Source organism: Hemiscyllium ocellatum, chromosome 50, assembly GCF_020745735.1.
Source record: "Hemiscyllium ocellatum isolate sHemOce1 chromosome 50, sHemOce1.pat.X.cur, whole genome shotgun sequence".
Classification (NCBI taxonomy): domain Eukaryota; kingdom Metazoa; phylum Chordata; class Chondrichthyes; order Orectolobiformes; family Hemiscylliidae; genus Hemiscyllium; species Hemiscyllium ocellatum.
The window spans coordinates 2,419,981-2,447,686 of record NC_083450.1 but is presented as its reverse complement, the minus strand read 5'-3'; the positions used below and the strand labels follow the sequence as shown (position 1 = coordinate 2,447,686).

The window sequence follows — 27,706 nt, the reverse complement described above, 5'->3', positions numbered from 1 at the left end:
CTCCCTAGGTTTCACAGCGTTTCCGTGAGCTGATGTGGTTGTTCCACACGTCGGGCGATGGCAGTACTGACGAGGAAGAGGACACCATGAGCAGTAGTAACCCCGAGCAGCTCTCTGATCGCCCAGTGTCCGATGAGGAACAAGACTGACCCTCACAGACCAGCTGGATGTGTGTTCCTCCCCTGTAATTACAGGGACATTCCTTGCCGTGAGTCTTGTGACTGCCAATGAGAATGAGTGACTAATTGATGGCTGGTGTTTGTGAACGGAACGCTGACCTGTGTCTCCTTCTGCAGCCCAGAGCATCTGAGTGTTGTGGATATCCATTTGGTTTGTTTTTGTTCCAAGTATTTTTAATCGCTGTGCTGGTGTCAGGTCCTGTTCCAGAAGGACATTGTGATGTTCACTGACCTGTTCCTTTACCCAGAGAGTGTACCTGGGGTTTGATTGTATTCTCTGTACCCCTGGTGAGTAAAGCACGTCCCCGTTGGAAGATGCGGGAGGAATTGGGCAGTGGAGGCTGTGATTGCTGGTCGATTTACGGCCCTGTCTTAACTTTGCTGCTTGTGTGTTGGGGACCCTGACCTCACTGTATTTCAGTACATCAGGCCCACACTATCCCCTTCCGACCATGTTCGCAGGGGGAGCGGTTTTAATCACAAAAATAATTCAAACACGATCATGGCTTGCAAAATCGATAGTCTATATTTTCTTACTGACAGTGTTGTACTGGGAACGTGATTTGGAGATGCCGGTGTTGGACAGGGGTGTACAACATTAAACATCACAACACCAGGTTTAATTGGAAGCACACTAGCTTTCGGAGCGACGCTCCTTCAGGTGGTTGTGGAGGACACAATTGTAAGACAATTCATAGCAAAAGTTTACAGTGTGATGTAATTGAAACATACCTTCATTGTTAGAATGACCATGATAGTTTCACATCTGAATCCCTAAGAAAAATGTTTTATATGTGAAAGAAGTGAAACTATCATGGTCATTCTAACAGATGAGACTGAAGGTATTTTTCAAAGTATAATTTCAGTTACAGCACACTAAACTTTTGCTATAAATTCTAGCTCTTACAATTGTGCGCTCGGAAAGCTAGTGTTTCCAATTAACCCTGGTGTGGTGTGATTTTTAACTCGTGAGCTGGAGTATGCAATGTGGCCTTTATTGCACAGGAAGGGGTTATTTTAAATATGCAGACTCCCAGTAACTCAGTGGGTTCCCCTGTCAGTCTGATACTGACCTGAAGCAGTGTCCACACGGACTTGGAAAAGGATGGATGTGAGAGTTATAAAGAAATAGTCTGTGCTAATGGATCCAAAATTTGGATAGTGATTTTACCACCAGCTGCTGCCAGATAAGTCTTTTTTTTAAATTGCTGTAAATTAAATGTGTAATGTATTTTTTTGTACATGTTAAGTTATAGTGAGTGGTTGTCTGTAAGTTTGTGTTACTAGCACTGTTGAGTCAAAATAGCTGAATAAATCTTTTGACACTGCGATCTGGTATTTTCAATAAGGTGATAAAGAGAAAAGGGTTAATCTCAGCAGCTCCCCAAACAGCAATGCTGCTGTCACTTTCCACTTCAATTTTTATTGCAAAAGAAAATAAACAACAAAGTCTCCGTATTAAGGAAGCAGCCTCCTGTCTCTCTCAGTGGTCATTCATGCCTGGCTGAGGGACCCAGCAGTCACCCTCTGTCTGACCTGTTGCATTGACGGTGGAATGTGGCACTGCTCTCTGGTGTTGAACGTATTTACAGATGTGGATTCCCAGTTTGCCCTGTTCCTCAGGGGTAAGCATCACTTGAGGGGCTTGGCAGGTTTACAGCGTTCTCTATTCACCATCAGAATCATCTCCTGATTCCTCCATATCAAAGTTAATTTTGTAGCAGTGGGCCAGGGTGTTCAGTTCCTCGAGGACCTCGCGGACATCCTCCAGGTCAGTACCAGCAGACAGAAAGGCGCTGAACTTGCGAAGGTTGAGGCTGTTCACCTCCTGGTACAAACTGCGCAGGACACTGTGTAAGACTGGTGATGACTGAAGCGTACTCATCACGGGAATACTCTGGACAGCTAGGGAGAGAAAGGAGGGACCTGGTCACCTGAAGGCCAATTACCTCTCCCCTCCCACAAAAAGAAACCAGATGGGACAGTGGAAAAGAAGTTCCAAATCAGCCACCGTTGTATGGACTTGTCCTTTCCTTATAGAGTAACTCCCGTATATCAGATAAAAAATTATATTCTATAAACCGCCAGCTCTGGAATGTCACACTCACCACACGTTGACGACGACGACGACAGACCATCTCCCAGGAGCTGTCCCTGTTTGTTCAAGGATGGACTGAAAAACTGTGGATAAGGAGAGGTGACGGAACAGGGGGTTTGAGCCAGATGGACAGCACTGGAACAAGAAAGGACCAGTCACACACCATCACCCAGTCACTACACACGAGCCAGTTTTGGTGTTCAGGGAGCTACTAACCTGAGAGCGGTGGGGAAGTAACTGTGCAGGAATGTACTCAGCACATCCTCTCCAGTTGGACAGCTATGTAATACCGAGGGCACCCTTACTCCTGGAGGAAGATTACTGAGGGAAAGACAAACACTGATCATTACAGTCAGTGAAAGGAAAAAACCAGACCCATTACAATATAATGCTGATAGATCATAACATACCAATAAAAATACTCAGGATAACATTTCTGTTCAATGGAGTGTTTCCAGTCACCATGTGGCAACCTGAGTCATTACTGAACCACATACTGGGGTACAGACGGGTCTGTCACTGTATAAGGGCTTTTGCCCGAAACGTCAATTTTCCTGCTGCTTGGATGCTGCCTGCCCTGCTGTGCCTTTGCCCTGTCACTGTGTAACACTGGGGTACAGACGTATCAAAGAATCCTTACAGTATAGAAACAGGCCATTTGACCCAACCAGTCCAGAGTGACTCTCAGAAGAATAATCCACCCAGACCCATTCCTTACCCTATTACTGTACAGTTACCCTGATTCATCCACCTGACCTGCACATCTGGGGAGTGTGGAATTGAAGCTGGGTCCCTCGCGTTGTGAGGCAGCAGTGCTAGCCGCCCATACTGGTGGGAGTGTGTTGTAAATAGCAGCTGAAAGGGTTACCTGATTTGTCTTTCATTGCTGACTCCTCGGATCACCACCGACTGAGCAAAGCATTGGGACTCCTGGAAGTCTCCACATGGTGTCAGCCTGGTCCACAGCATTGCAGCTTGCTGTCTGCAGAGTACGTCTGGGATAGTGTCTGTGTCCCTTATAGGGAACGGGATCGAGGCAGACGCACTGATCACCTGTGACCAGAGACATGGTCAGTCAGCACCCTTTTCCCCCTCCACTCACTCTCTCACACCCACACATGTTGTTGCCATGGCTGTCTTCAGAAAGGCTTGTCTCGGTCTCTCATAGGAAGTGATGTCCCTCTGGTTTGTGCACAGTCCCAGTGCCAGTGCCAGTGCCAAGTGTTGGCAGGCTCCTCATTAACAGGCAGCGTGGTCAAGTGCACTCCCTAGCCTGTGGGCACACCTGCTGAGGCCCTCTGTGTCCCTCTAAATGACTGACCACCCGACCCAGAACAGAGGACCACCTTGGCCAAAGGACATGAGTAAATCCGATCAGTTTGGATAACAGTTGATGGTGGCTGTCGCTAGCCTTCAGTTCCACCAGGGGCCGTGGTGAGATGTGAACCCTCGTGCAGTGACACTGCCCTGAGAGACGGTGTTAGTGTCTGGGCTGGCTCCCCGTGGCACCAGCCTCCACCTGGTACAGTGCCTCTGCCCCCCATTCCCCCTACTCAGGGGAACGTACTCACCCCATACCGACAGTCGCCTGTAGAGACTGCGTCCCCCAGCGCTGTGAGGCAGCAGTGCTAACCCCCTGAGCTGCTCTGATTGCACATGACCCCCACACCACCAGACAGGGCAATGTTTTGCCTCTATTTCCCCCAGGGTGATGTGAGCAGCAGTGCTGCGTGGAAGCGCAGTACCTTTCTCCCGGCTAGGTTGAGAGCGTCTGTCAGCTGGGACAGGGAGATACCACAGGAGTGCAGCCGATACGGGATGGTGAGTGTTTCCAGGGCGGTAGCGAGCACTGCACTGCTGTGATAACTCAGAGATGCCTGTTCAGGAGAAAGAAGAGAGAAAGCAGGTGATTGCAACCAACAGCCACATAGCAGGAGCTCATGCTGTGTGGATCTGTGCTCCGACACGACCACAAATTCCCACATCCGAAACACTGAGGGAAGAAACCAGTTCTTAGGGGGTGTGGCCCCAAAACCTGGCCAACACAGCCCACACCGATCAAACTGCACGGTGCACATTCAGTCAAGGATGCAGTCCATCGCTTAGCCTGTGCCTGTTCCTGTCTCTTTGCTTGGACAGTGAGCAGCAGCCAGCAAGCAGATACACACACGAGAGACAACACGTAGAGATTCCAGATTCTGCCCAGCAACTCGGACACTCGCTGTGATGCTGCAGCCTTCTCCCAGAATCCAACCAGGATACAGCAACAACGGCTCTCTCTCTGTGTCTCTCGAGACCACAAGAGAAAACCATGAAGAGCAACATTTTAACACAGTTGTTCAGGACCTCCTAGAGGAAGGGGTGGGTGTGGGGACAGTTACAACGTTTAAAAGACATTCAGACACGCACATGAAATGTTTGGAGGAATATGGGCCAAGCACAGGCAGGTGGCACTAGTTTAGTTCAGGATTCTGGTCAGCATGGACTGGTTGGGCCGAAGGGTCTGTTTCCGTGCTGTGACATACTCACGTCGTAGATGATGTGTGGGAAGTTGACGGGAGATGGCCGTTTCCGCCCCAGAGCATTTCTGTTCAGTGACATGGGGCAGAAGATGGAGCTGCGACTCGATAACTGCACGATGCCCATGAAAGAGTTCAGCAGCCGATGCACCTCCGTCACTGGGCTCTGCACAATCAAGGAGAAAACCAGCAGTGAGAGATAGTTACACTGACAGCCACACGGCAACAAGAGACACCCATGATCAGCCCACTCACTGCCTTCCTCTGGAACGGAGTCACTGACGGGATACGTGCACAAGGAGACAGGCCTCAAGCTCTGGGCTATGGGATTGCAGGGTACTGCTACTCCCTCTAGGATTTTGAGGCCCATGCACAGCCACTGCATCCGGAACCTGAACTCGATGCACAGAACCTCAGAGCAGACGTGGGAAATAGGTGCAGGAGGAGGCCATTCGATACAATCATGGCTGACCATGCACACTCAGTATCCCACTCCCACTTTCTCCCTATACCCTTTCATCCCTTTAACACAAGGACCACATCCAGCTCCCTCTCAAATATATTGAATGAACAGGCCCCAACAGCTTCCTGTGGGAGAGAATTCCACAGGTTCACAACTCTCTGAGTGAAGATGTTCTTCCTCATCTCAGGCCTGAAGGGCTTACCCCTTTTTCTTAGTCTGTGACCCCCCCAGTTCTGGATGTCCCCCAACATCGGGAACAATCTTCCTGCATCTAGCCTGCCCAGTCCCATCAGGGTTTGATATGTTTCTGTGAGGACACTCCCTTGCTCTTCTAAATCCCAGTGAGTACAAGCCCAGCCGATCTACTCTTTCCTCTATGTCAGTCCTGCCATCTGGGGAATGGGTCTGGTGAATCCTGGCTGGACTCCCTCAATAGCAAGAACGTCCTTCCTCAGACGAGGAGACTAAAACTGCACACAATCCTCACGGTGTAGCCTCATCAAGGCTCTGTATAACTGCAGTAAGACATTCCCTGCTCTGACACTCCAATCCTCTTGCTATGGAGGCCAGCATGCCATTAGCTTTCCTCACTGCTGACTGCACCTGTATGGCCAGCCTTCAGCGACTGTTCCACAATCACACCCAGGTCTTGAAGCCCCTCACCTTTCCCTGAACTGCCACCATTCAGATAATAAGATGCCTTCCTGGGTTTTGCCACCAAAGTGGATAACCTCACATTTATCTGCATTATATTGCATTTGCCAAGTATTTATGTGTCCAAGTCACCCTGCAGCCTCTTGTTTCCACCCCACAGCGTGCACTGCCACCCAGACTTTGCATTCAGTTCCTTCGTTCAAATGGTTGAGGTAAATTGTGAACAGCTGGGGTCTGAACACTGAACCCTGCAGCCCCCCCACTGCTCACTGCCTGTCACTCTGAAATCCAACTCTCTGCTTCCTGTCCGCCGACCAGCTCTCTATCCATGTTAAGCTGTTACCTCTGATACCATGAGCATTAATTATCCTCACTAATCTCCTGCGTGGAACCTTGCCAAAAATTTTTCGGAAGTCCAGATGCACAACATCGACTGGTTCAGCCTGATCCGCTCCCTGGTCACATCCTCAAAACATTCCAGAAGGTTTGTAAAGCATTCACCCTTTGGTGAATAGGATTGATTCTGTCACCGCTGTCCAAATGTTCAGTCTTTCACTTTTAATAACTGTCTTCAACATTTTCCACACCAACAATGTCAGACCAATAATTGCCTATAATTCCCCATTTTCTCAGACCCTCCTTGTTTAAAGAGTGGGGTTCTATATGTTACCTTCCAGTCCTTAGGAACTCTCCCGGTGTCTATAGAACACTGGCAAATGATCACGAATGTGCCCAGTATTTCTCAGGCTAAACCTACACACTCAGTCACCAGGCTGGGGCCACCTAACGGTCCACAGAGAGAGACAGGAGCTGCCATGAGCTGGTGAACACATGCCCCTCACTACTCACTGTGTCTGTAAATGAAGCTGGGCTGAAACCACACGTCAATATGCCTTTGCCTCCGTATTCATCGTTCAGCAACTCCACCACCTTGGCTGAAAGGCCAGCGAAGCTGTCATGCAGGTCACAGAGAATATGGAAGCCCTGGAAACAGAACAGACCGTGAACTGACAGCAGGCTGTCCCAGGGAACAGAGCATTAACTGAGAGCAGGCAGGCTGTCCCAGGGAACAGAGCATTAACTGAGGGCAGGCTGTCCCAGGGAACAGAGCATTAACTGAGAGCAGGCTGTCCCAGGGAACAGAGCATTAACTGAGAGCAGGCTGTTCCAAGGGACAGGGAACAGAGCATTAACTGAGGGCAGGCTGACCCAGGGAACAGAGCATTAACTGAAAGCAGGCAGGCTGTCCCAGGGAACAGAGCATGAACTGAGAGCAGGCTGTCCCAGGGAACAGAGCATTAACTGAGAGCAGGCTGTCCCAGGGAACAGAGCATTATCTGAGGGCAGGCTGTCCCAGGGAACAGAGCATTAACTGAGAGCAGGCTGTCCCAGGGAACAGAGCATTAACTGAGGGCAGGCTGTCCCAGGGAACACAGCATTATCTGAGAGCAGGCTGTTCCAAGGGACAGGGAACAGAGCATTAACTGAGGGCAGGCTGACCCAGGGAACAGAGCATTAACTGAAAGCAGGCAGGCTGTCCCAGGGAACAGAGCATGAACTGAGAGCAGGCTGTCCCAGGGAACAGAGCATTAACTGAGAGCAGGCTGTCCCAGGGAACAGAGCATTATCTGAGAGCAGGCTGTCCCAGGGGACAGGGAACAGAGCATTAACTGAGAGCAGGCTGTCCCAGGGAACACAGCATTAACTGAGAGCAGGCTGTCCCAGGGAGCAGAGCATTAACTGAGAGCAGGCAGGCTGTCCCAGGGAACAGAGCATTATCTGAGAGCAGGCTGTCCCAGGGAACAGAGCATTAACTGAGAGCAGGCAGGGTGTCCCAGGGAACAGAGCATTATCTGAGAGCAGGGTGTCCCAGGGGACAGGGAACAGAGCATTATCAGAGAGCAGGCTGTCCCAGGGAACAGAGCATTATCAGAGAGCAGGCTGTCCCAGGGAACAGAGCATGAACTGAGAGCAGGCAGGCTGTCCCAGGGAACAGAGCATTATCAGAGAGCAGGCTGTCCCAGGGAACAGAGCATTATCAGAGAGCAGGCTGTCCCAGGGAACAGAGCATTAACTGAGAGCAGGCAGGCTGTCCCAGGGAACAGAGCATTATCTGAGAGCAGGCTGTCCCAGGGAACAGAGCATTAACTGAGAGCAGGCAGGCTGTCCCAGGGAACAGAGCATTAACTGAGAGCAGGGTGTCCCAGGGAACAGAGCATTATCTGAGAGCAGGGTGTCCCAGGGGACAGGGAACAGAGCATTAACTGAGAGCAGGCAGGCTGTCCCAGGGAACAGAGCATTAACTGAGAGCAGGCAGGCTGTCCCAGGGAACAGAGCATTAACTGAGCACGGGGCTGTCGAGGAGCACTGACCGACTGGCTGACTGGGCGATAGGGCAATGTACCTGCAGATAGTCACACTCTTCAATGTAGAAGTGCAGCCTGTCCTCAAAATCATCCAGGAACAAAGGATCACGGACCAGCTTCTCACCAAACCCAAAAGCTTCGAATCGGTCGGAGGTGCTGTGTGTACGAAAGCACAAACACAAGAGATCAATCAGCACCGCACAGTGGGGTCTGACTCCTCTCTTCATCCTCCCCCTCCGGGTCTGTGCTGGCTCACCTGCTGTGGTTGTATTGCTGGATGACAGAGATAGTCTTTGGGTGAAGGTGCACTCTCAGGAAGTCGGACCACACCCCGACACTGTCCTCCAGCCTGTAGCTGCTCTGTGATAAGTTGTGGGCTCTCTCAGCCCCAGGCACTGCTGCAGCTCCTATCCAAACAAATAAGGTTAGAATGGGCTGGGTGCTGGGGCACATGGGCGTAAGGTATGTGTGCACTTGTGTGTGTCAGCATTTGGCAGTGTGCCTACACATGTGCGTTTGTGTGTGCGCGGCTACGTGTGTGTGTCAGCATTTTGCAGTGTGTGTGCGCCAATATTTGGCTGTGTGCGTATGTGCCTATATATGTGTGTTTGTGTGTGCGCGTGCCTACGTGTATGTGTGTCTGTGTGTGCGCGTATGTGTGTATACGCGCACATGTTTATGTATGTATGTCAGAATTTGCCTATGAGTGTGTGCGCACGCGTTTCTGTGTGTGTCAGCATTTGGCAGTGTGGGTGCGCGCGCGTGTGCCTGTGTGTGTGTGTGTGTGTGTGTGCGCATGTATTTATGTGTGAGTGAGAGAGTGTGTCTGTATGAGAGAAAGATTGTGTCTGTGTGTGTGTCTGCCTGTGTGTGTGTCTGCGTGCGCGCGTGCGTCTGTGCGCGTGCGTCTGTCTTTGCATATTTGGCAATGTGCCTATGCGTGTGTGCACACGTAGCTGAGTGGGCTTCTGGAAGGGTGTCGGTGCACCAGCTGAAACACAAACACGAAGCAGCGTTACTAACGCCTGTGGGTGGCTGGGAGAGAAGCCACTCACTTTCCTCTCCTTGGAATGCTCTGGAGTTGGAGTTCAGCTCATCCTGAGGGAAGACAAAACAACAGAAAGCAGTGAACAGGAGGAACCAGCTTTTTTGTCAAGCCTCAGGACCTACAGGTCATAGACATCCCCATGTAACCCCTACACAAACACATCGGTTGAGTACAGCAAGATCCCAAGCCTGACCGATGATTTGGAGTTGGAGGTGGGCTGGGCCACCTCCCTTTGGATTTTGTGATGGGATCTGTAATTCCTGAACTGAACCTCTGGAGCAAGCAGCTGGGACTTGAGTCACCTGATCACCTCTACACTCTATCCCCTTTGTGGATATTCACTGTATTCAGGCCCTTCTACTCTCAGATTAGGGAGGTAATGGCCTCTTGATTCTATCCCTAGACTATTAATCCAGAGACCCTGGCAATGTTCTGGGGACCTGGATTAGAATCCTGCCATGGCAGATGGTGCATTTCAATAAAGCTCTGGAATCGGTCTAATGATGGCCGTGAGACCATCGCTGATTGACATAAACCCCAACCTGAGTCCGTAATGTCTGTGAGGGAGGGAAACTGCCATTATTACCTGGTCTGGCCTCCATGTGACTCCAGACCCACAGCAATGTGCTTGACATCTAGCTGCCCCCTGAGCAATTCAGGACAGGTAATAAAGACTCGCCTGGCTAGTGCAACCAACATCCCGTGCATGGGGAAAAAAAAATCTTGATCAAATATCCCCTGAGCCTTCTCTGCTCTGAGGTGAACAACCCTAGCCCCTCTCGTGTCTCCACGTGAACTCAAGCTCCTCACCCCTGTACCCTGTCCAAGGCTCTTGACACCTTCCCTCAAGTGTGGGACCAAGGGTTGGTCACAATTTTCCAGTGAAGACTAAACCCGCACACTTGTAAAGATTCCGACATCTATAGTTCCTCTGTGAATAAAGTCAAAGGGTATGATCTACTTTTTTTTGTTTTTAAAATCGCACTTTCCCCACCTGTCCGTGTCGGATTTCTGTATCCCGAGGTTTACCTCCCTGTGTCCCCTTTAAACTGGGATCGTTTATTTGTTTCTGAATAAAGTGGATCATTAAACAGCAGCAGGAAATGGCCTGCCCATGCCTGAGGTGTATAACTCTCGTCCTCACTGTTTACTAAAGCCCCCAGCACTGTGATCTTTACAAACATGATCCAAGACACTGCTACTACAGAGCAGTGAGGGGGACCACCATGTTTACATCCCTCCAGGCTTCACTGGACAGCAGAGCTCACCCCACAGCCTAAAGGAAGATGGTCACCACCACCCTGGGATATGCTGGAGAGAGTCAGCACCCAGACTCCTGCCCCTCATGATCCAGAAACAGGATCTCTAATCTCCACACAAATTAATAGTAGCCCAAAATCAGGAGCTTGTCTGAATAACAGGGACCATCCCACTATTGCATTGTTGTGAAAAAAAAATCCCGTCTGATTCACTGAGGGAGGGAAATCAGCCAATTCGACCCCGTCTGGGCCTACACACGACTCCACGCTTACGGCAATGTGGTTGACTCTCGTCTACCCTCCGAAATGGCTGGAGAAAGTCACTCGGATACAGTTCAGAAACTGAATCATCCACCACTCTGCCAGAGGAAACGAGGGAGGGACGATAAATACTGAGCCTAACAGGGTCACACACATCCAGTGAACGATGGAAGATTCTGAACCAGAACGGATTTAAACACAGTGCTGGGGCTACTGGGACACGAGACAGTGCTCTGCACATCCTGCTTTATAAAACAGATGGTGAAAACAACAAGAAAGGAGAGTCCCCAGCATCAAACCAGAGTGAGGAATACTCACCCCAAGCCTGTCAAGCTGCTGTAGAAACTGATTCTTCACCGCGGGATCCTCCTTGTGTACACTCAGGCTCCCTTTCCTGTATTCAACAAACATGTGACAGATTCTTCAATCCAGTCCAAACCCTGCACTCTCTGTAAAACCTCACCCATCCAGAGCTCAGGATAACTGAGGCGATGGAAGCAGGGCCGGCAGGAATGGACAGTCACAAACACCAGCGAGGCTTGCAACACTGCTGGGATCACGCACTGGGTAGAGTACACATCCCTGAGCCGCATGTATTAGTCAGGGCCCGGGGGTTACAGTCAGACTGTCCCTGTGCTGGGTGTATCAGTCAGGGCCCGGGGATTACAGTCAGACTGTCCCTGTGCTGCGTGTATCAGTCAGGGCCCAGGGATTACAGTCAGACTGTCCCTGAGCTGGGTGTATCAGTCAGGGCCCAGGGGTTACAGTCAGACTGTCCCTGTGCTGGGTGTATCAGTCAGGGCCCAGGGTTTACAGTCAGACTGTCCCTGTGCTGGGTGTATCAGCCAGGGCCCAGGGGTTACAGTCAGACTGTCCCTGTGCTGTGTGTATCAGTCAGGGCCCGGGGATTACAGTCAGACTGTCCCTGTGCTGGGTGTATCAGTCAGGGCCCGGGGATTACAGTCAGACTGTCCCTGTGCTGGGTGTATCAGTCAGGGCCCGGGGATTACAGTCAGACTGTCCCTGTGCTGGGTGTATCAGTCAGGGCCCGGGGATTACAGTCAGACTGTCCCTGTGCTGGGTGTATCAGTCAGGGCCCAGGAGTTACAGTCAGACTGTCCCTGTGCTGGGTGTATCAGTCAGGGCCCGGGGGTTACAGTCAGACTGTCCCTGTGTTGCGTGTATCAGCCAGGGCCCAGGGGTTACAGTCAGACTGTCCCTGTGCTGTGTGTATCAGTCAGGGTCTGAGTGTTACAGTCAGACTGTCCCTGTGCTGGGTGTATCAGTCAGGGCCCGGGGATTACAGTCAGACTGTCCCTGTGCTGGGTGTATCAGTCAGGGCCTGGGGATTACAGTCAGACTGTCCCTGTGCTGGGTGTATCAGTCAGGGCCCAGGAGTTACAGTCAGACTATCCCTGAGCTGGGTGGATCAGTCTGGGCCCGGGGGTTACAGTGAGACTGTCCCTGTGCTGGGTGTATCAGTCAGGGCCCAGGGGGTTACAGTCAGACTGTCCCTGTGCTGGGTGTATCAGTCAGACATATGAGGGGCATTAGTGAGAAAAACGGAAAGATAAGGTGACCACTGAATGGCCTTTAGCAGGCTTTGTTCCTTACCATGTTAGTGCAGGTTCAGTCTGACTAACGCCGTACAGAGATCCCTCCTGCTTCAGACTGCTTAAACTCCCTGCAAGATACGTCAAATCATCCAATTACTGTAGGTCCCTGCTGCACTGTGGATCAATTGCTATGATCTGCCTGTACTGCTCGTAAAACAGAACTCTTCACTCTACGTGGGCATGTGTCTACAATAAATCAAACCAATTTCAGCCTTCACGCCTGCCAATGGTGGTGAAGGAACCTCACTTTCTCATATCCAGTATCAGACACCAATCCTTCCGAATGATGCAGAGGAAGTCTCTGAACCTGGCTGCAAAGAGATGGGCAAGTAAACCTTTGAAAAAAAAATTCATTGTGGGATATGGGCGTTTATTACCTGTCCCTAATTTCCCTTGAGAAGCCTGCTTGAACTGCTGCAGTCTATGTACTCAGGGCTAACCCATAGTGCTGACAGGGAGGGAATTCTAGGATTTTCACCCAGAAATTACCGGTGGTCAATAGAATACAGAACAAGCAGGCCATAAAGCCCCTTACTGTACACCAAGAACATGACTGATGGGTGAGTTCACGTCTCCCACTGTCTAATGGAAGCAATTCAGGACTGTTTTCCAAATGAATAACTGATTGAACATTAATTGTTATTTGGAGCAGCACATTCCAAGCTTCCACCTGCCTGTGTGTAGAGGAGTTCTGAACTTCACTCCCAGAAGGTCTGACTCCATACTTTAGGCAACACATCCCGGTGGAAATGGATTCTCATTCACCTGCAATTTGGCCCACTGACAAATCAAAATCCATCTCCCTCTGTAATGTTACACCTGTATCAACACCGCTCACAGTGCAGCCTGTCCCTGTGTAATGTTACACCTGTATCAACACCGCTCACAGTGCAGCCTGTCCCTGTGTAATGTTACACCTGTATCAACACCGCTCACAGTGCAGCCTGTCCCTGTGTAATGTTACACCTGTATCAACACCGCTCACAGTGCAGCCTGTCCCTGTGTAATGTTACACCTGTATCAACACCGCTCACAGTGCAGCCAGTCCCTGTGTAATGTTACACCTGTATCAACACCGCTCACAGTGCAGCCTGTCCCTTTGTAATGTTACACCTACATCAACACCGCTCACAGTGCAGTCTGTCCCTTTGTAATGTTACACCTACATCAACACCGCTCACAGTGCAGTCTGTCCCTGTGTAATGTTACACCTACATCAACACCTCTCACAGTGCAGTCTGTCCCTTTGTAATGTTACACCTACATCAACACCGCTCACAGTGCAGCCTGTCCCTGTGTAATGTTACACCTACATCAACACCGCTCACAGTGCAGCCTGTCCCTGTGTAATGTTACACCTACATCAACACCGCTCACAGTGCAGCCTGTCCCTGTGTAATGTTACACCTACATCAACACCGCTCACAGTGCAGCCTGTCCCTTTGTAATGTTACACCTACATCAACAACGCTCACAGTGCAGCCTGTCTCCTTGTAATATTACACCTACATCAACAACGCTCACAGTGCAGCCTGTCTCCTTGTAATATTACACCTACATCAACACCGCTCACAGTGCAGTCGGTCCCTGTGTAATGTTACACCTACATCAACACCGCTCACAGTGCAGCCTATCCCTTTGTAATGTTACACCTACATCAACAACGCTCACAGTGCAGCCTGTCTCCTTGTAATATTACACCTACATCAACAACGCTCACAGTGCAGCCTGTCTCCTTGTAATATTACACCTACATCAACACCGCTCACAGTGCAGTCGGTCCCTGTGTAATGTTACACCTACATCAACACCGCTCACAGTGCAGTCTGTCCCTTTGTAATGTTACACCTACATCAACACCGCTCACAGTGCAGCCTATCCCTTTGTAATGTTACACCTACATCAACACCGCTCACAGTGCAGTCTGTCCCTTTGTAATGTTACACCTACATCAACACCGCTCACAGTGCAGCCTGTCCCTTTGTAATGTTACACCTACATCAACACCGCTCACAGTGCAGTCTGTCCCTTTGTAATGTTACACCTACATCAACACCGCTCACAGTGCAGTCTGTCCCTGTGTAATGTTACACCTACATCAACACCGCTCACAGTGCAGTCTGTCCCTTTGTAATGTTACACCTACATCAACACCGCTCACAGTGCAGCCTGTCCCTGTGTAATGTTACACCTACATCAACACCGCTCACAGTGCAGCCTGTCCCTGTGTAATGTTACACCTACATCAACACCGCTCACAGTGCAGCCTGTCCCTTTGTAATGTTACACCTACATCAACAACGCTCACAGTGCAGCCTGTCTCCTTGTAATATTACACCTACATCAACACCGCTCACAGTGCAGTCGGTCCCTGTGTAATGTTACACCTACATCAACACCGCTCACAGTGCAGCCTATCCCTTTGTAATGTTACACCTACATCAACAACGCTCACAGTGCAGGCTGTCTCCTTGTAATATTACACCTACATCAACAACGCTCACAGTGCAGCCTGTCTCCTTGTAATATTACACCTACATCAACACCGCTCACAGTGCAGTCGGTCCCTGTGTAATGTTACACCTACATCAACACCGCTCACAGTGCAGCCTGTCCCTTTGTAATGTTACACCTACATCAACACCGCTCACAGTGCAGTCTGTCCCTTTGTAATGTTACACCTACATCAACACCGCTCACAGTGCAGCCTATCCCTTTGTAATGTTACACCTACATCAACACCGCTCACAGTGCAGTCTGTCCCTTTGTAATGTTACACCTACATCAACACCGCTCACAGTGCAGCCTGTCCCTTTGTAATGTTACACCTACATCAACACCGCTCACAGTGCAGTCTGTCCCTTTGTAATGTTACACCTACATCAACACCGCTCACAGTGCAGTCTGTCCCTTTGTAATGTTACACCTACATCAACACCGCTCACAGTGCAGTCTGTCCCTTTGTAATGTTACACCTACATCAACACCGCTCACAGTGCAGCCTGTCCCTGTGTAATGTTACACCTACATCAACACCGCTCACAGTGCAGCCTGTCCCTGTGTAATGTTACACCTACATCAACACCGCTCACAGTGCAGCCTGTCCCTGTGTAATGTTACACCTACATCAACACCGCTCACAGTGCAGCCTGTCCCTGTGTAATGTTACACCTACATCAACACCGCTCACAGTGCAGCCTGTCCCTTTGTAATGTTACACCTACATCAACAACGCTCACAGTGCAGCCTGTCTCCTTGTAATATTACACCTACATCAACAACGCTCACAGTGCAGCCTGTCTCCTTGTAATATTACACCTACATCAACACCGCTCACAGTGCAGTCGGTCCCTGTGTAATGTTACACCTACATCAACACCGCTCAGTGCAGCCTATCCCTTTGTAATGTTACACCTACATCAACAACGCTCACAGTGCAGCCTGTCTCCTTGTAATATTACACCTACATCAACAACGCTCACAGTGCAGCCTGTCTCCTTGTAATATTACACCTACATCAACACCGCTCACAGTGCAGTCGGTCCCTGTGTAATGTTACACCTACATCAACACCGCTCACAGTGCAGCCTGTCCCTTTGTAATGTTACACCTACATCAACACCGCTCACAGTGCAGTCTGTCCCTTTGTAATGTTACACCTACATCAACACCGCTCACAGTGCAGCCTGTCCCTTTGTAATGTTACACCTACATCAACACCGCTCACAGTGCAGTCTGTCCCTTTGTAATGTTACACCTACATCAACACCGCTCACAGTGCAGTCTGTCCCTTTGTAATGTTACACCTGTATCAACACCGCTCACAGTGCAGCCTGTCCCTGTGTAATGTTACACCTACATCAACACCGCTCACAGTGCAGCCTGTCCCTGTGTAATGTTACACCTACATCAACACTGCTCACAGTGCAGCCTGTCCCTTTGTAATGTTACACCTACATCAACAACGCTCACAGTGCAGCCTATCCCTTTGTAATGTTACACTCACATCAACACTGCTCACAGTGCAGCCTGTCCCTTTGTAATGTTACACCTACATCAACACCGCTCACAGTGCAGTCTATCCCTTTGTAATGTTACACCTACATCAACACCGCTCACAGTGCAGCCTGTCCCTTTGTAATGTTACACCTACATCAACACCGCTCACAGTGCAGTCTATCCCTTTGTAATGTTACACCTACATCAACACCGCTCACAGTGCAGCCTGTCCCTTTGTAATGTTACACCTACATCAACACCGCTCACAGTGCAGCCTGTCCCTTTTGTAATGTTACACCTACATCAACACCGCTCACAGTGCAGCCTGTCCCTTTTGTAATGTTACACCTACATCAACACTGCTCTCAGTGCAGCCTGTCCCTTTGTAATGTTACACCTACATCAACACCGCTCACAGTGCAGCCTGTCCCTTTGTAATGTTACACCTGTATCAACACCGCTCACAGTGCAGCCTGTCCCTTTGTAATGTTACACCTACATCAACACCGCTCACAGTGCAGTCTGTCCCTTTGTAATGTTACACCTGTATCAACACCGCTCACAGTGCAGCCTATCCCTCTGTAATGTTACACCTACATCAACACTGCTCACAGTGCAGCCTATCTTTGTGTCATCTGCAAATCTGGACATGAGGCTTCCTCACCCATCCTCACAGTCCTTAAGGGACAGCACGAGTTGCTGAAACCCCAACACGGATCTTTGTGGGACACCGTGTGTCCCACTGTGCCAATTTGACAATCTGTCCAGTCCCCTGACTTGGTGTCTCATCAATCAGCCAATTTCTGAATCAAGTTGGCAACATTCCCTCTGTTCTGGAGATTCATCCCAAGGCAACAGTCACTCGTGAAGTGCTTTATCCAAAACCTTCCTGACCTCTCGCGAAATAATATCCACAGACACTTTCCTTGTCCATATTTTGATTCACCTCCAAAAAAATTCACCCTGGTGTGACCTCCCCTTTACAAACCCAAAATGGCTTGCTCTGATTACTGGACAGCTTCAAGTGTTTAGGTTTAACGGTGGACTCTCGTCAGTTCCTGACAATGATATTCGACTAGGTAAAAACAATGCACATGCTGGAAACCAGATTCTGGATGAGAGTGATGCTGGAAGAGCACAGCAGTTCAGGCAGCATCCGAGGAGCAGGATAATCGACGTTTCGGGCAAAAGCCCTTCATCAGGAATACAGGCAGAATGCCTGAAGGGTGGAGAGATAAATGAGAGGAGGGTGGGGCTGTGGAGAAAGTAGCATAGAGTACAATAGGTGAGTGGGGGTAGGGATGAAGGTGATAGGTCAGGGAGGAGGGTGGGGGAAGGTAGCAAAGAGTACAATGGGTAACCTGTCTATCATCCCTCAGTTTTCCCCCTCTCACTTTCCCTACAGAGAGTGAGATGTTGTGTGTAAGAGTATTGTACCTTTGAGGTCCATCAGGATCAGGCGGGGGGTGTAGGTGGGTTGGCCTTGCAGTGTCACCCCTTCTCGGAACAGAACATTGCTGTTGATCTCAGAGTACGAGTCATTGGGTTCCCCATCGTAACACAAGGCAGCATCCTTAACAGGAGGCAGACAGAAGAGGCCAGTTCAGTTCTACTCCATATTTATTACTCACTCAGACCTGGCACCGCAGGCAGCAATTCACTTCAATTTTAAAGAAACCCAGATCAGGGCACACCCAAACAAGCAACAGGAGCTGGCCATTTCATCCCTGAGTCTGTCCTATAACTGATCATATGTACCCTTAACTACACAGTCCCACCAACTCCCGAGAGCTCTCTGACCCTCTTGTTAGTCAGCAATCTACCTACCTCTGCCTTACAAATAGACAAAACCTTTCAGGTCCGTCTTAAATGGGCAAACCTTTATTTTGAAACTGTTACCCCTGGCACTAGTTTCTCCCTAACATCCGACCTGGATTTTCCATGCGAATCAGCTTACAAATGGAGAAGGAACAACTGCTCAGCTATTCAGTAAGATTTTAATCTCAACTCTATATTCGTGTATGTCCCCAATAATCATTTCTATTTAGGTCACTTAATCAGCTTTTCACTGTATTTATTATTCAATTCTAATCTATCTTTTTCCATCCTAAAACCGTTTAAAGACTCACCATCCATCGTCTCTTAATAAGGAAGGGAATTCCAACGACTCAACCCTCAGAAAAAATTCCCCCAAAAATAATCAGTTTTAAATGAGCAACCACTTGTTTCTAAACTCAGAACTGCAATTCTACAGTCTCCCACAAGAGAGCACATCCTTTCCCATACCCACCTAATCAAGCCCCCTCAGCATTGTCGATGTTTCAATTCAGTTACCCCAACTCCTCAGAACTTCAGAGGCTTAGACTGTCTCGCCTTTCCTCATAAGGCAAGCCACTCCTTCCAGGGATTAGTTTGGTAAACTTTCTCTGAACTGTTTCCAACACATTAACATCCTGCTGTAAGTACTGAACATGGTTATTCAGATGTGACAACACCAATACCCTGTATAACCGAAGCAGAACCTCCTGACATTTGTAATTCAATTCCCCTCGCAATAAAACATATAATTCCATTAGCTTTCCTGATTATTTGTTGAATCTGCAGACTAACCTTCTTAGATTTATTCACTGGGAAACCCGAATCTCTTTGTATTTCAGAGCTCCACAGCTTCTCATTATTTAGATGTTGCTTCTTATTCTCTGCCAAAATGGACAATTTCACATTTTCCAAGATTACACACCATTTGCCAGTGCTTTGCCCACTCACTTCACGCGTTGACTTCCTTTGATAGGCACGTGACAACCCTTGTCATAATTCACCTTTCTATCTCCCATTGTGTCATGAGCACATTTAGTAACCACAGCTCCAATCTGTTCATCCAAATCACTGAAGGAAACTGGATAAGGATGAGGTGATAGTATTGACCCCTCATCCCCACTCACCCTCCCCTCTCAACAACCCACACAATCACTCACCTCGCACTCTCCACAACCCCACAAACCAACCCTCACACTCCCCCCGACCTCACTCCCTGCCCACTTCACCTTTGTCCTCAAAACCCCCCCCCCCTTCATCCTCATCCCCCCTCAGCTCCACACACCACCCCCGCACACACCGCTTTACCCTCACCCCCCGGAACACCCCCATTGCTCTTGTTGCCTCCTCAATCTGTGCCCCTTTGCCCTCATCACCCGACTGGAGCTCATTTGCCCTCATCAACCCCCTGACTCACGCCCCGTTCACCCCTCGCTGGCCCGCTCCCCACCATCGTGCCACTGTCGTGTCCCCCCATTCTTCTGCTGTGCCACGCCCCCCTCCTGTTGTGTCCCGCTCACCCCCACCCAGTTCCTCCCCTCTCCACGTTCCCCATTCCCCACTCACTGCCCCGCTCTCCCCATCGCGCCCCGCTCACCCCGTCACTGCCCCCCATCCCGCCCCGCTCACCCCGTCACTGCCCCCATCGCGCCCCGCTCACCCCGTCACTGCCCCCATCGCGCCCCGCTCACCCCATCGCGCCCTGCTCACCCCGTCACTGCCCCCATCGCGCCCCGCTCACCCCGTCACTGCCCCGCATCGCGCCCCGCTCACCCCGTCACTGCCCCCATCGCGCCCCGCTCACCCCGTCACTGCCCCCCATCGCGCCCCACTCACCCCGTCACTGTCCCCATCGCGCCCCACTCACCCCGTCACTGCCCCGCATCGCGCCCCGCTCACCCCGTCACTGCCCCCATCGCGCCCCGCTCACCCCGTCACTGCCCCCCATCGCGCCCCACTCACCCCGTCACTGTCCCCATCGCGCCCCACTCACCCCGTCACTGCCCCCATCGCGCCCCGCTCACCCCGTCACTGCCCCCATCGCGCCCCGCTCACCCCGTCACTGCCCCCATCCCGCCCCCCTCACCGCCCCCATCGCGTCCCGCTCACCCCGTCACTGCCCCGCATCGCGCCCCGCTCACCCCGTCACTGCCCCCATCCCGCCCCCCTCACCCCGTCACTGCCCCCATCGCGCCCCCCTCACCCCGTCACTGCCCCCATCCCGCCCCCCTCACCGCCCCCATCGCGTCCCGCTCACCCCGTCACTGCCCCCATCCCGCCCCCCTCACCGCCCCCATCGCGTCCCGCTCACCCCGTCACTGCCCCCATCCCGCCCCCCTCACCGCCCCCATCGCGTCCCGCTCACCCCGTCACTGCCCCCATCGCGTCCCGCTCACCCCGTCACTGCCCCCCATCGCGTCCCGCTCACCCCGTCACTGCCCCCCATCGCGCCCCGCTCACCCCGTCACTGCCCCCATCGCGCCCCGCTCTCCCCGTCACTGCCCCCCATCGCGCCCCACTCACCCCGTCACTGCCCCCCATCGCGTCCCGCTCACCCCGTCACTGCCCCCCATCGCGCCCCACTCACCCCGTCACTGCCCCGCATCGCGCCCCGCTCACCCCGTCACTGCCCCCATCGCGCCCCGCTCACCCCGTCACTGCCCCCCATCGCGCCCCACTCACCCCGTCACTGTCCCCATCGCGCCCCACTCACCCCGTCACTGCCTCCATCGCGCCCCGCTCACCCCGTCACTGCCCCCATCGCGCCCCGCTCACCCCGTCACTGCCCCCATCGCGCCCCGCTCACCCCGTCACTGCCCCCATCGCGCCCCGCTCACCCCGTCACTGCCCCCCATCGCGCCCCGCTCACCCCGTCACTGCCCCCCATCGCGCCCGCCTCACCCCGTCACTGCCCCCATCCCGCCCCCCTCACCCCGTCACTGCCCCGCATCGCGCCCCCCTCACCCCGTCACTGCCTCCATCGCGCCCCGCTCACCCCGTCACTGCCCCCATCGCGCCCCGCTCTCCCCGTCACTGCCCCCATCGCGCCCCGCTCACCCCATCACTGCCCCCATCCCGCCCCCCTCACCCCGTCACTGCCCCCATCGCGCCCCGCTCACCCCGTCACTGCCCCCATCGCGCCCCGCTCACCCCATCACTGCCCCCATCGCGCCCCGCTCACCCCATCACTGCCCCCATCGCGCCCCGCTCACCCCGTCACTGCCCCCCATCGCGTCCCGCTCACCCCGTCACTGCCCCCCATCGCGCCCCGCTCACCCCGTCACTGCCCCCATCCCGCCCCCCTCGCGTCCCGCTCACCCCGTCACTGCCCCCATCGCGCCCCGCTCACCCCGTCACGGCCCCCATCGCGCCCCGCTCACCCCGTCACTGCCCCCATCGCGCCCCGCTCACCCCGTCACTGCCCCCATCGCGTCCCGCTCACCCCGTCACTGCCCCCATCGCGCCCCGCTCACCCCGTCACGGCCCCCATCGCGCTCCGCTCACCCCGTCACGGCCCCCATCGCGCCCCGCTCTCCCCGTCACTGCCCCCATCGCGCCCCGCTCACCCCGTCACGGCCCCCATCGCGCCCCGCTCACCCCGTCACTGCCCCCATCGCGCCCCGCTCTCCCCGTCACTGCCCCCATCGCGCCCCGCTCACCCCGTCACGGCCCCCATCGCGCCCCGCTCACCCCGTCACTGCCCCCCATCGCGCCCCGCTCACCCCGTCACTGCCCCCATCGCGCCCCGCTCACCCCGTCACTGCCCCCATCGCGCCCCGCTCACCCCGTCACTGCCCCCCATTGCGTCCCGCTCTCCCCGTCACTGCCCCCATCGCGTCCCGCTCACCCCGTCACTGCCCCCCATCGCGCCCCGCTCACCCCGTCACTGCCCCCCATCGCACCCCACTCACCCCGTCACTGCCCCCATCGGGCCCCGCTCACCCCGTCACTGCCCCCCATCGCGCCCCGCTCACCCCGTCACTGCCCCCCATCGCGTCCCGCTCACCCCGTCACTGCCCCCATCGCGTCCCGCTCTCCCCGTCACTGCCCCCCATCGCGCCCCGCTCACCCCGTCACGGCCCCCATCGCGCCCCGCTCTCCCCGTCACTGCCCCCCATCGCGCCCCGCTCACCCCGTCACGGCCCCCATCGCGCCCCGCTCACCCCGTCACTGCCCCCATCCCGCCCCCCTCACTGCCCCCATCGCGCCCCGCTCACCCCGTCACGGCCCCCATCGCGCCCCGCTCACCCCGTCACTGCCCCCATCCCGCCCCCCTCACTGCCCCCATCGCGTCCCGCTCACCCCGTCACTGCCCCCATCCCGCCCCCCTCACCGCCCCCATCGCGTCCCGCTCACCCCGTCACTGCCCCCATCGCGCCCCGCTCACCCCGTCACGGCCCCCATCCCGCCCCCCTCACTGCCCCCATCGCGTCCCGCTCACCCCGTCACTGCCCCCATCCCGCCCCCCTCACCGCCCCCATCGCGTCCCGCTCACCCCGTCACTGCCCCCATCGCGCCCCGCTCACCCTGTCACTGCCCCCATCGCGCCCCGCTCACCCCGTCACTGCCCCCCATCGCGCCCCGCTCACCCCGTCACTGCCCCCATCGCGCCCCGCTCACCCCCTCACCGCCCCCATCGCGCCCCGCTCACCCCGTCACTGCCCCCATCGCGTCCCGCTCACCCCGTCACTGCCCCCCATCGCGCCCCGCTCACCCCGTCACTGCCCCCATCGCGCCCCGCTCACCCCGTCACTGCCCCCATCGCGCCCCGCTCTCCCCGTCACTGCCCCCATCGCGCCCCGCTCACCCCGTCACTGCCCCCCATCGCGCCCCGCTCACCCCGTCACTGCCCCCCATCGCGTCCCGCTCACCCCGTCACTGCCCCCATCGCGCCCCGCTCACCCCGTCACTGCCCCCATCGCGCCCCGCTCACCCCGTCACGGCCCCCATCGCGCCCCGCTCTCCCCGTCACGGCCCCCATCGCGCCCCGCTCTCCCCGTCACGGCCCCCATCGCGCCCCGCTCACCCCGTCACTGCCCCCATCGCGCCCCGCTCACCCCGTCACTGCCCCCATCGCGCCCCGCTCTCCCCGTCACTGCCCCCATCGCGCCCCGCTCACCCCGTCACTGCCCCCCATCGCGCCCCGCTCACCCCGTCACTGCCCCCCATCGCGCCCCGCTCACCCCGTCACTGCCCCCCATCGCGTCCCGCTCACCCCGTCACTGCCCCCATCGCGCCCCGCTCACCCCGTCACTGCCCCCATCGCGCCCCGCTCACCCCGTCACGGCCCCCATCGCGCCCCGCTCTCCCCGTCACGGCCCCCATCGCGCCCCGCTCACCCCGTCACTGCCCCCATCGCGCCCCGCTCACCCCGTCACTGCCCCCCATCGCGCCCCGCTCACCCCGTCACTGCCCCCCATCGCGTCCCGCTCACCCCGTCACTGCCCCCATCGCGCCCCACTCACCCCGTCACTGCCCCCATCGCGCCCCGCTCACCCCGTCACTGCCCCCATCGCGCCCCGCTCACCCCGTCACTGCCCCCCATCGCGTCCCGCTCACCCCGTCACTGCCCCCATCGCGTCCCGCTCTCCCCGTCACTGCCCCCATCGCGCCCCGCTCACCCCATCGCGCCCCGCTCACCCCGTCACGGCCCCCATCGCGCCCCGCTCACCCCGTCACTGCCCCCATCCCGCCCCCCTCACTGCCCCCATCGCGCCCCGCTCACCCCGTCACGGCCCCCATCCCGCCCCCCTCACCGCCCCCATCGCGTCCCGCTCACCCCGTCACTGCCCCCATCGCGCCCCGCTCTCCCCGTCACTGCCCCCCATTGCGTCCCGCTCACCCCGTCACTGCCCCCATCCCGCCCCCCTCACTGCCCCCATCGCGCCCCGCTCACCCCGTCACGGCCCCCATCCCGCCCCCCTCACCGCCCCCATCGCGTCCCGCTCACCCCGTCACTGCCCCCATCGCGCCCCGCTCTCCCCGTCACTGCCCCCCATTGCGTCCCGCTCACCCCGTCACTGCCCCCCATCGCGCCCCGCTCTCCCCGTCACTGCCCCCATCGCGCCCCGCTCTCCCCGTCACTGCCCCCATTTCCCCCATCGCGCCCCGCTCTCCCCGTCACTGCCCCCATCGCGCCCCGCTCAGCCCGTCACTGCCCCCATCGCGCCCCGCTCACCCCGTCACTGCCCCCATCGCGCCCCGCTCTCCCCGTCACTGCCCCCATTTCCCCCATCGCGCCCCGCTCTCCCCGTCACTGCCCCCATCGCGCCCCGCTCACCCCGTCACTGCCCCCATCGCGCCCCGCTCACCCCGTCACTGCCCCCCATCGCGCCCCGCTCTCCCCGTCACTGCCCCCCATCGCGCCCCACTCACCCCGTCACTGCCCCCATCGCGCCCCGCTCACCCCGTCACTGCCCCCATCGCGCCCCGCTCACCCCGTCACTGCCCCCATCGCGCCCCGCTCACCCCGTCACTGCCCCCATCGCGCCCCGCTCACCCCGTCACTGCCCCCCATCGCGCCCCGCTCACCCCGTCACTGCCCCCATCGCGCCCCGCTCTCCCCGTCACTGCCCCCATCGCGCCCCGCTCACCCCGTCACTGCCCCCATCGCGCCCCGCTCACCCCATCACTGCCCCCATTTCCCCCATCGCGCCCCGCTCACCCCGTCACTGCCCCCCATCGCGCCCCGCTCTCCCCGTCACTGCCCCCCATCGCGCCCCGCTCACCCCGTCACTGCCCCCATCGCGCCCCGCTCTCCCCGTCACTGCCCCCATCGCGCCCCGCTCACCCCGTCACTGCCCCCCATCGCGCCCCGCTCTCCCCGTCACTGCCCCCCATCGCGCCCCGCTCTCCCCGTCACTGCCCCCCATCGCGCCCCGCTCACCCCCTCACTGCCCCCATTTCCCCCATCGCGCCCCGCTCTCCCCACCACTGCCCCCATCGCGCCCCGCTCTCCCCACCACTGCCCCCCATCGCGCCCCGCTCACCCCGTCACTGCCCCCATCGCGCCCTGCTCTCCCCACCACTGCCCCCCATCGCGCCCCACTCACCCCATCACTGCCCCCATCGCGCCCCACTCACCCCATCACTGCCCCCATCGCGCCCCGCTCTCCCCGTCACTGCCCCCCATCGCGCCCCACTCACCCCATCACTGCCCCCATCGCGCCCCGCTCACCCCGTCACTGCCCCCATCGCGCCCCGCTCACCCCGTCACTGCCCCCATCGCGCCCCGCTCACCCCGTCACTGCCCCCATCGCGCCCCGCTCACCCCATCACTGCCCCCATTTCCCCCATCGCGCCCCGCTCACCCCGTCACTGCCCCCCATCGCGCCCCGCTCTCCCCGTCACTGCCCCCCATCGCGCCCCGCTCACCCCATCACTGCCCCCATTTCCCCCATCGCGCCCCACTCACCCCATCACTGCCCCCATCGCGCCCCGCTCACCCCATCACTGCCCCCATCCCGCCCCGCTCACCCCGTCACTGCCCCCCATCGCGCCCCGCTCTCCCCGTCACTGCCCCCATCGCGCCCCGCTCACCCCGTCACTGCCCCCCATCGCGCCCCGCTCTCCCCGTCACTGCCCCCCATCGCGCCCCGCTCTCCCCGTCACTGCCCCCCATCGCGCCCCGCTCACCCCATCACTGCCCCCATTTCCCCCATCGGGCCCCGCTCACCCCATCACTGCCCCCATTTCCCCCATCGCGCCCCGCTCACCCCATCACTGCCCCCATCGGGCCCCGCTCACCCCATCACTGCCCCCATTTCCCCCATCGCGCCCCGCTCACCCCGTCACTGCCCCCATCGGGCCCCGCTCACCCCATCACTGCCCCCATTTCCCCCATCGCGCCCCGCTCACCCCGTCACTGCCCCCATCGGGCCCCGCTCACCCCATCACTGCCCCCATTTCCCCCATCGCGCCCCGCTCACCCCATCACTGCCCCCATTTCCCCCATCGCGCCCCGCTCTCCCCGTCACTGCCCCCATCGCGCCCCGCTCACCCCGTCACTGCCCCCATCGCGCCCCGCTCACCCCGTCACTGCCCCCATTTCCCCCATCGGGCCCCGCTCACCCCATCACTGCCCCCATTTCCCCCATCGCGCCCCACTCACCCCGTCACTGCCCCCCATCGCGCCCCGCTCTCCCCGTCACTGCCCCCATCGCGCCCCGCTCACCCCATCACTGCCCCCATTTCCCCCATCGCGCCCCGCTCTCCCCGTCACTGCCCCCCATCGCGCCCCACTCACCCCGTCACTGCCCCCATCGCGCCCCGCTCTCCCCGTCACTGCTCCTGTTTCCCGTCCCACTGCCCCCGCTCCCCCATTATTGCCCCTGCTCCCCCCTACTGCCCTGCTTCCCCTCGTGCCCCCAATCCCCCCCACCTTACCGCCCCCTTGCCCCCCTCACTGTGCCCTCCCCCCCTCACCACCCCCTTACCCCCCTCGCCCCCCTCACCGCCCCCTCTCCCCCCTCGCCCCTCTCCCCCTCACCGCCCACTCGCTCCTCTCCCCCTCGCCCCTCTCCCCTTCCCCGCCCATGTTCCCCCCCTTTCCCTCTCCCATCCCCATCATCCCAACCCACTCAGCCTCCCCATGCCCTACACCCCACCCCCCCCCCCCCCCCAATTGCCCTCCCCCCGGGGGTAGGGGTAGGGGCTGACCTGCAGGTTCCACCAGTGAGTGCCCACAAAGTTGCTGTAGTGGCCGAGCTGGAGAGTCACCACCTCCCGGCTCGCGTTCGCCATCCTCCCTCCTCAACAACCTACCGCGGCGGACGATCTCAGCGCCGTCTCATTGGCCCGGCCGCACGCCAGTCACGCCTCCCTCGCCCGCCGATTGGTTCCCCTTCTGTCACGACGCGCGTGCAAGGGGGCACCGCCCCCCTCGACCTCACCAAGTTCGGTTGAGGAGGCGCCGCGCGTGCCCCTCCTCGCGCCGCCAGCGTCTAACGGTTCCCTCCCTCCGCCCTGTGTCGCAGCGAAACAGGTCCGGGCCGCCCGAGGGAAAACAGAGGCTCCGCGCACAAGGTTCCGCCGGCCAGCCTGGGGAGGATGATGGGTTATTGCTCAGTTGGCTGGACGGCTGGTTTAACCGTGTGTCGTTTCTCTCTCAGGCCTTTACTGACAGCTGAGAACACGGACTGAATACCTTATACAGCCAGTACCTCAGGCGGCTGTCAACAGTAAGCTAAACCCCTAAAACATGTGAAAAGAAGGCCATTCAGCCCATTGAGTCTTCCTGCCTTTTCCCCAAAACTCCCTGACTGATTAAAATTCTGGCTCACTCTTGAATACACTTAAATGACCCAGCCTTGCAGTAACGAATTCCAATGGTTTGATACCGTCTAGAATTCATCATCTGCCTTAATTACATCACTGCTTAATTTGACATATTGCCCTCTGGTCCTAGACTCTCCCACAACTATCTTTCAA

At 56.7% G+C, this 27,706-nt stretch overlaps 2 protein-coding genes across 2 annotated transcripts in view; one reads left to right on the top strand and one right to left on the bottom strand.

Moving 5' to 3' along the window:
* The window catches only part of LOC132805518 (GON-4-like protein), an 80,601-nt gene extending 79,094 nt beyond the window's left edge, over positions 1–1,507 (top strand). The window contains exon 30 of the mRNA XM_060820630.1: positions 9–1,507. Coding sequence (XP_060676613.1) covers positions 9–149 — 141 coding nt within the window. The 3' untranslated portion in view covers positions 150–1,507. The remainder of the gene's footprint in view (positions 1–8) is intronic.
* msto1 (misato mitochondrial distribution and morphology regulator 1) lies at positions 1,029–27,032 on the bottom strand. Its single transcript, XM_060820761.1, has 14 exons — positions 26,936–27,032; positions 17,900–18,035; positions 12,462–12,531; positions 11,166–11,241; positions 9,335–9,377; positions 8,536–8,686; positions 8,318–8,435; positions 6,763–6,897; positions 4,807–4,962; positions 4,023–4,154; positions 3,146–3,330; positions 2,494–2,598; positions 2,288–2,412; positions 1,029–2,084 (listed from the first exon to the last, which is right to left on the bottom strand). Exons 1-14 carry the CDS (start codon positions 27,017–27,019, stop codon positions 1,846–1,848), a joined length of 1,755 nt encoding a protein of 584 aa, XP_060676744.1. The 5' UTR covers positions 27,020–27,032; the 3' UTR covers positions 1,029–1,845.
* Between the last annotated feature and the right edge of the window lie 674 nt (positions 27,033–27,706).

What these genes read in the sequence shown, in the direction of transcription:
- msto1 (XM_060820761.1), bottom strand. Translation starts at nt 27,019, where the DNA reads ATGGCGAACGCGAGCCGGGAGGTGGTGACTCTCCAGCTCGGCCACTAC. An exon ending in TCAACCTAGCCGGGAGAAAG is followed by an intron (nt 3,331 to 4,022) that starts GTACTGCGCTTC and finishes CTCTGGTCACAG; the next exon opens with GTGATCAGTGCGTCTGCCTC. An exon ending in GTCGTCGTCGTCAACGTGTG is followed by an intron (nt 2,085 to 2,287) that starts GTGAGTGTGACA and finishes TTCTCTCCCTAG; the next exon opens with CTGTCCAGAGTATTCCCGTG.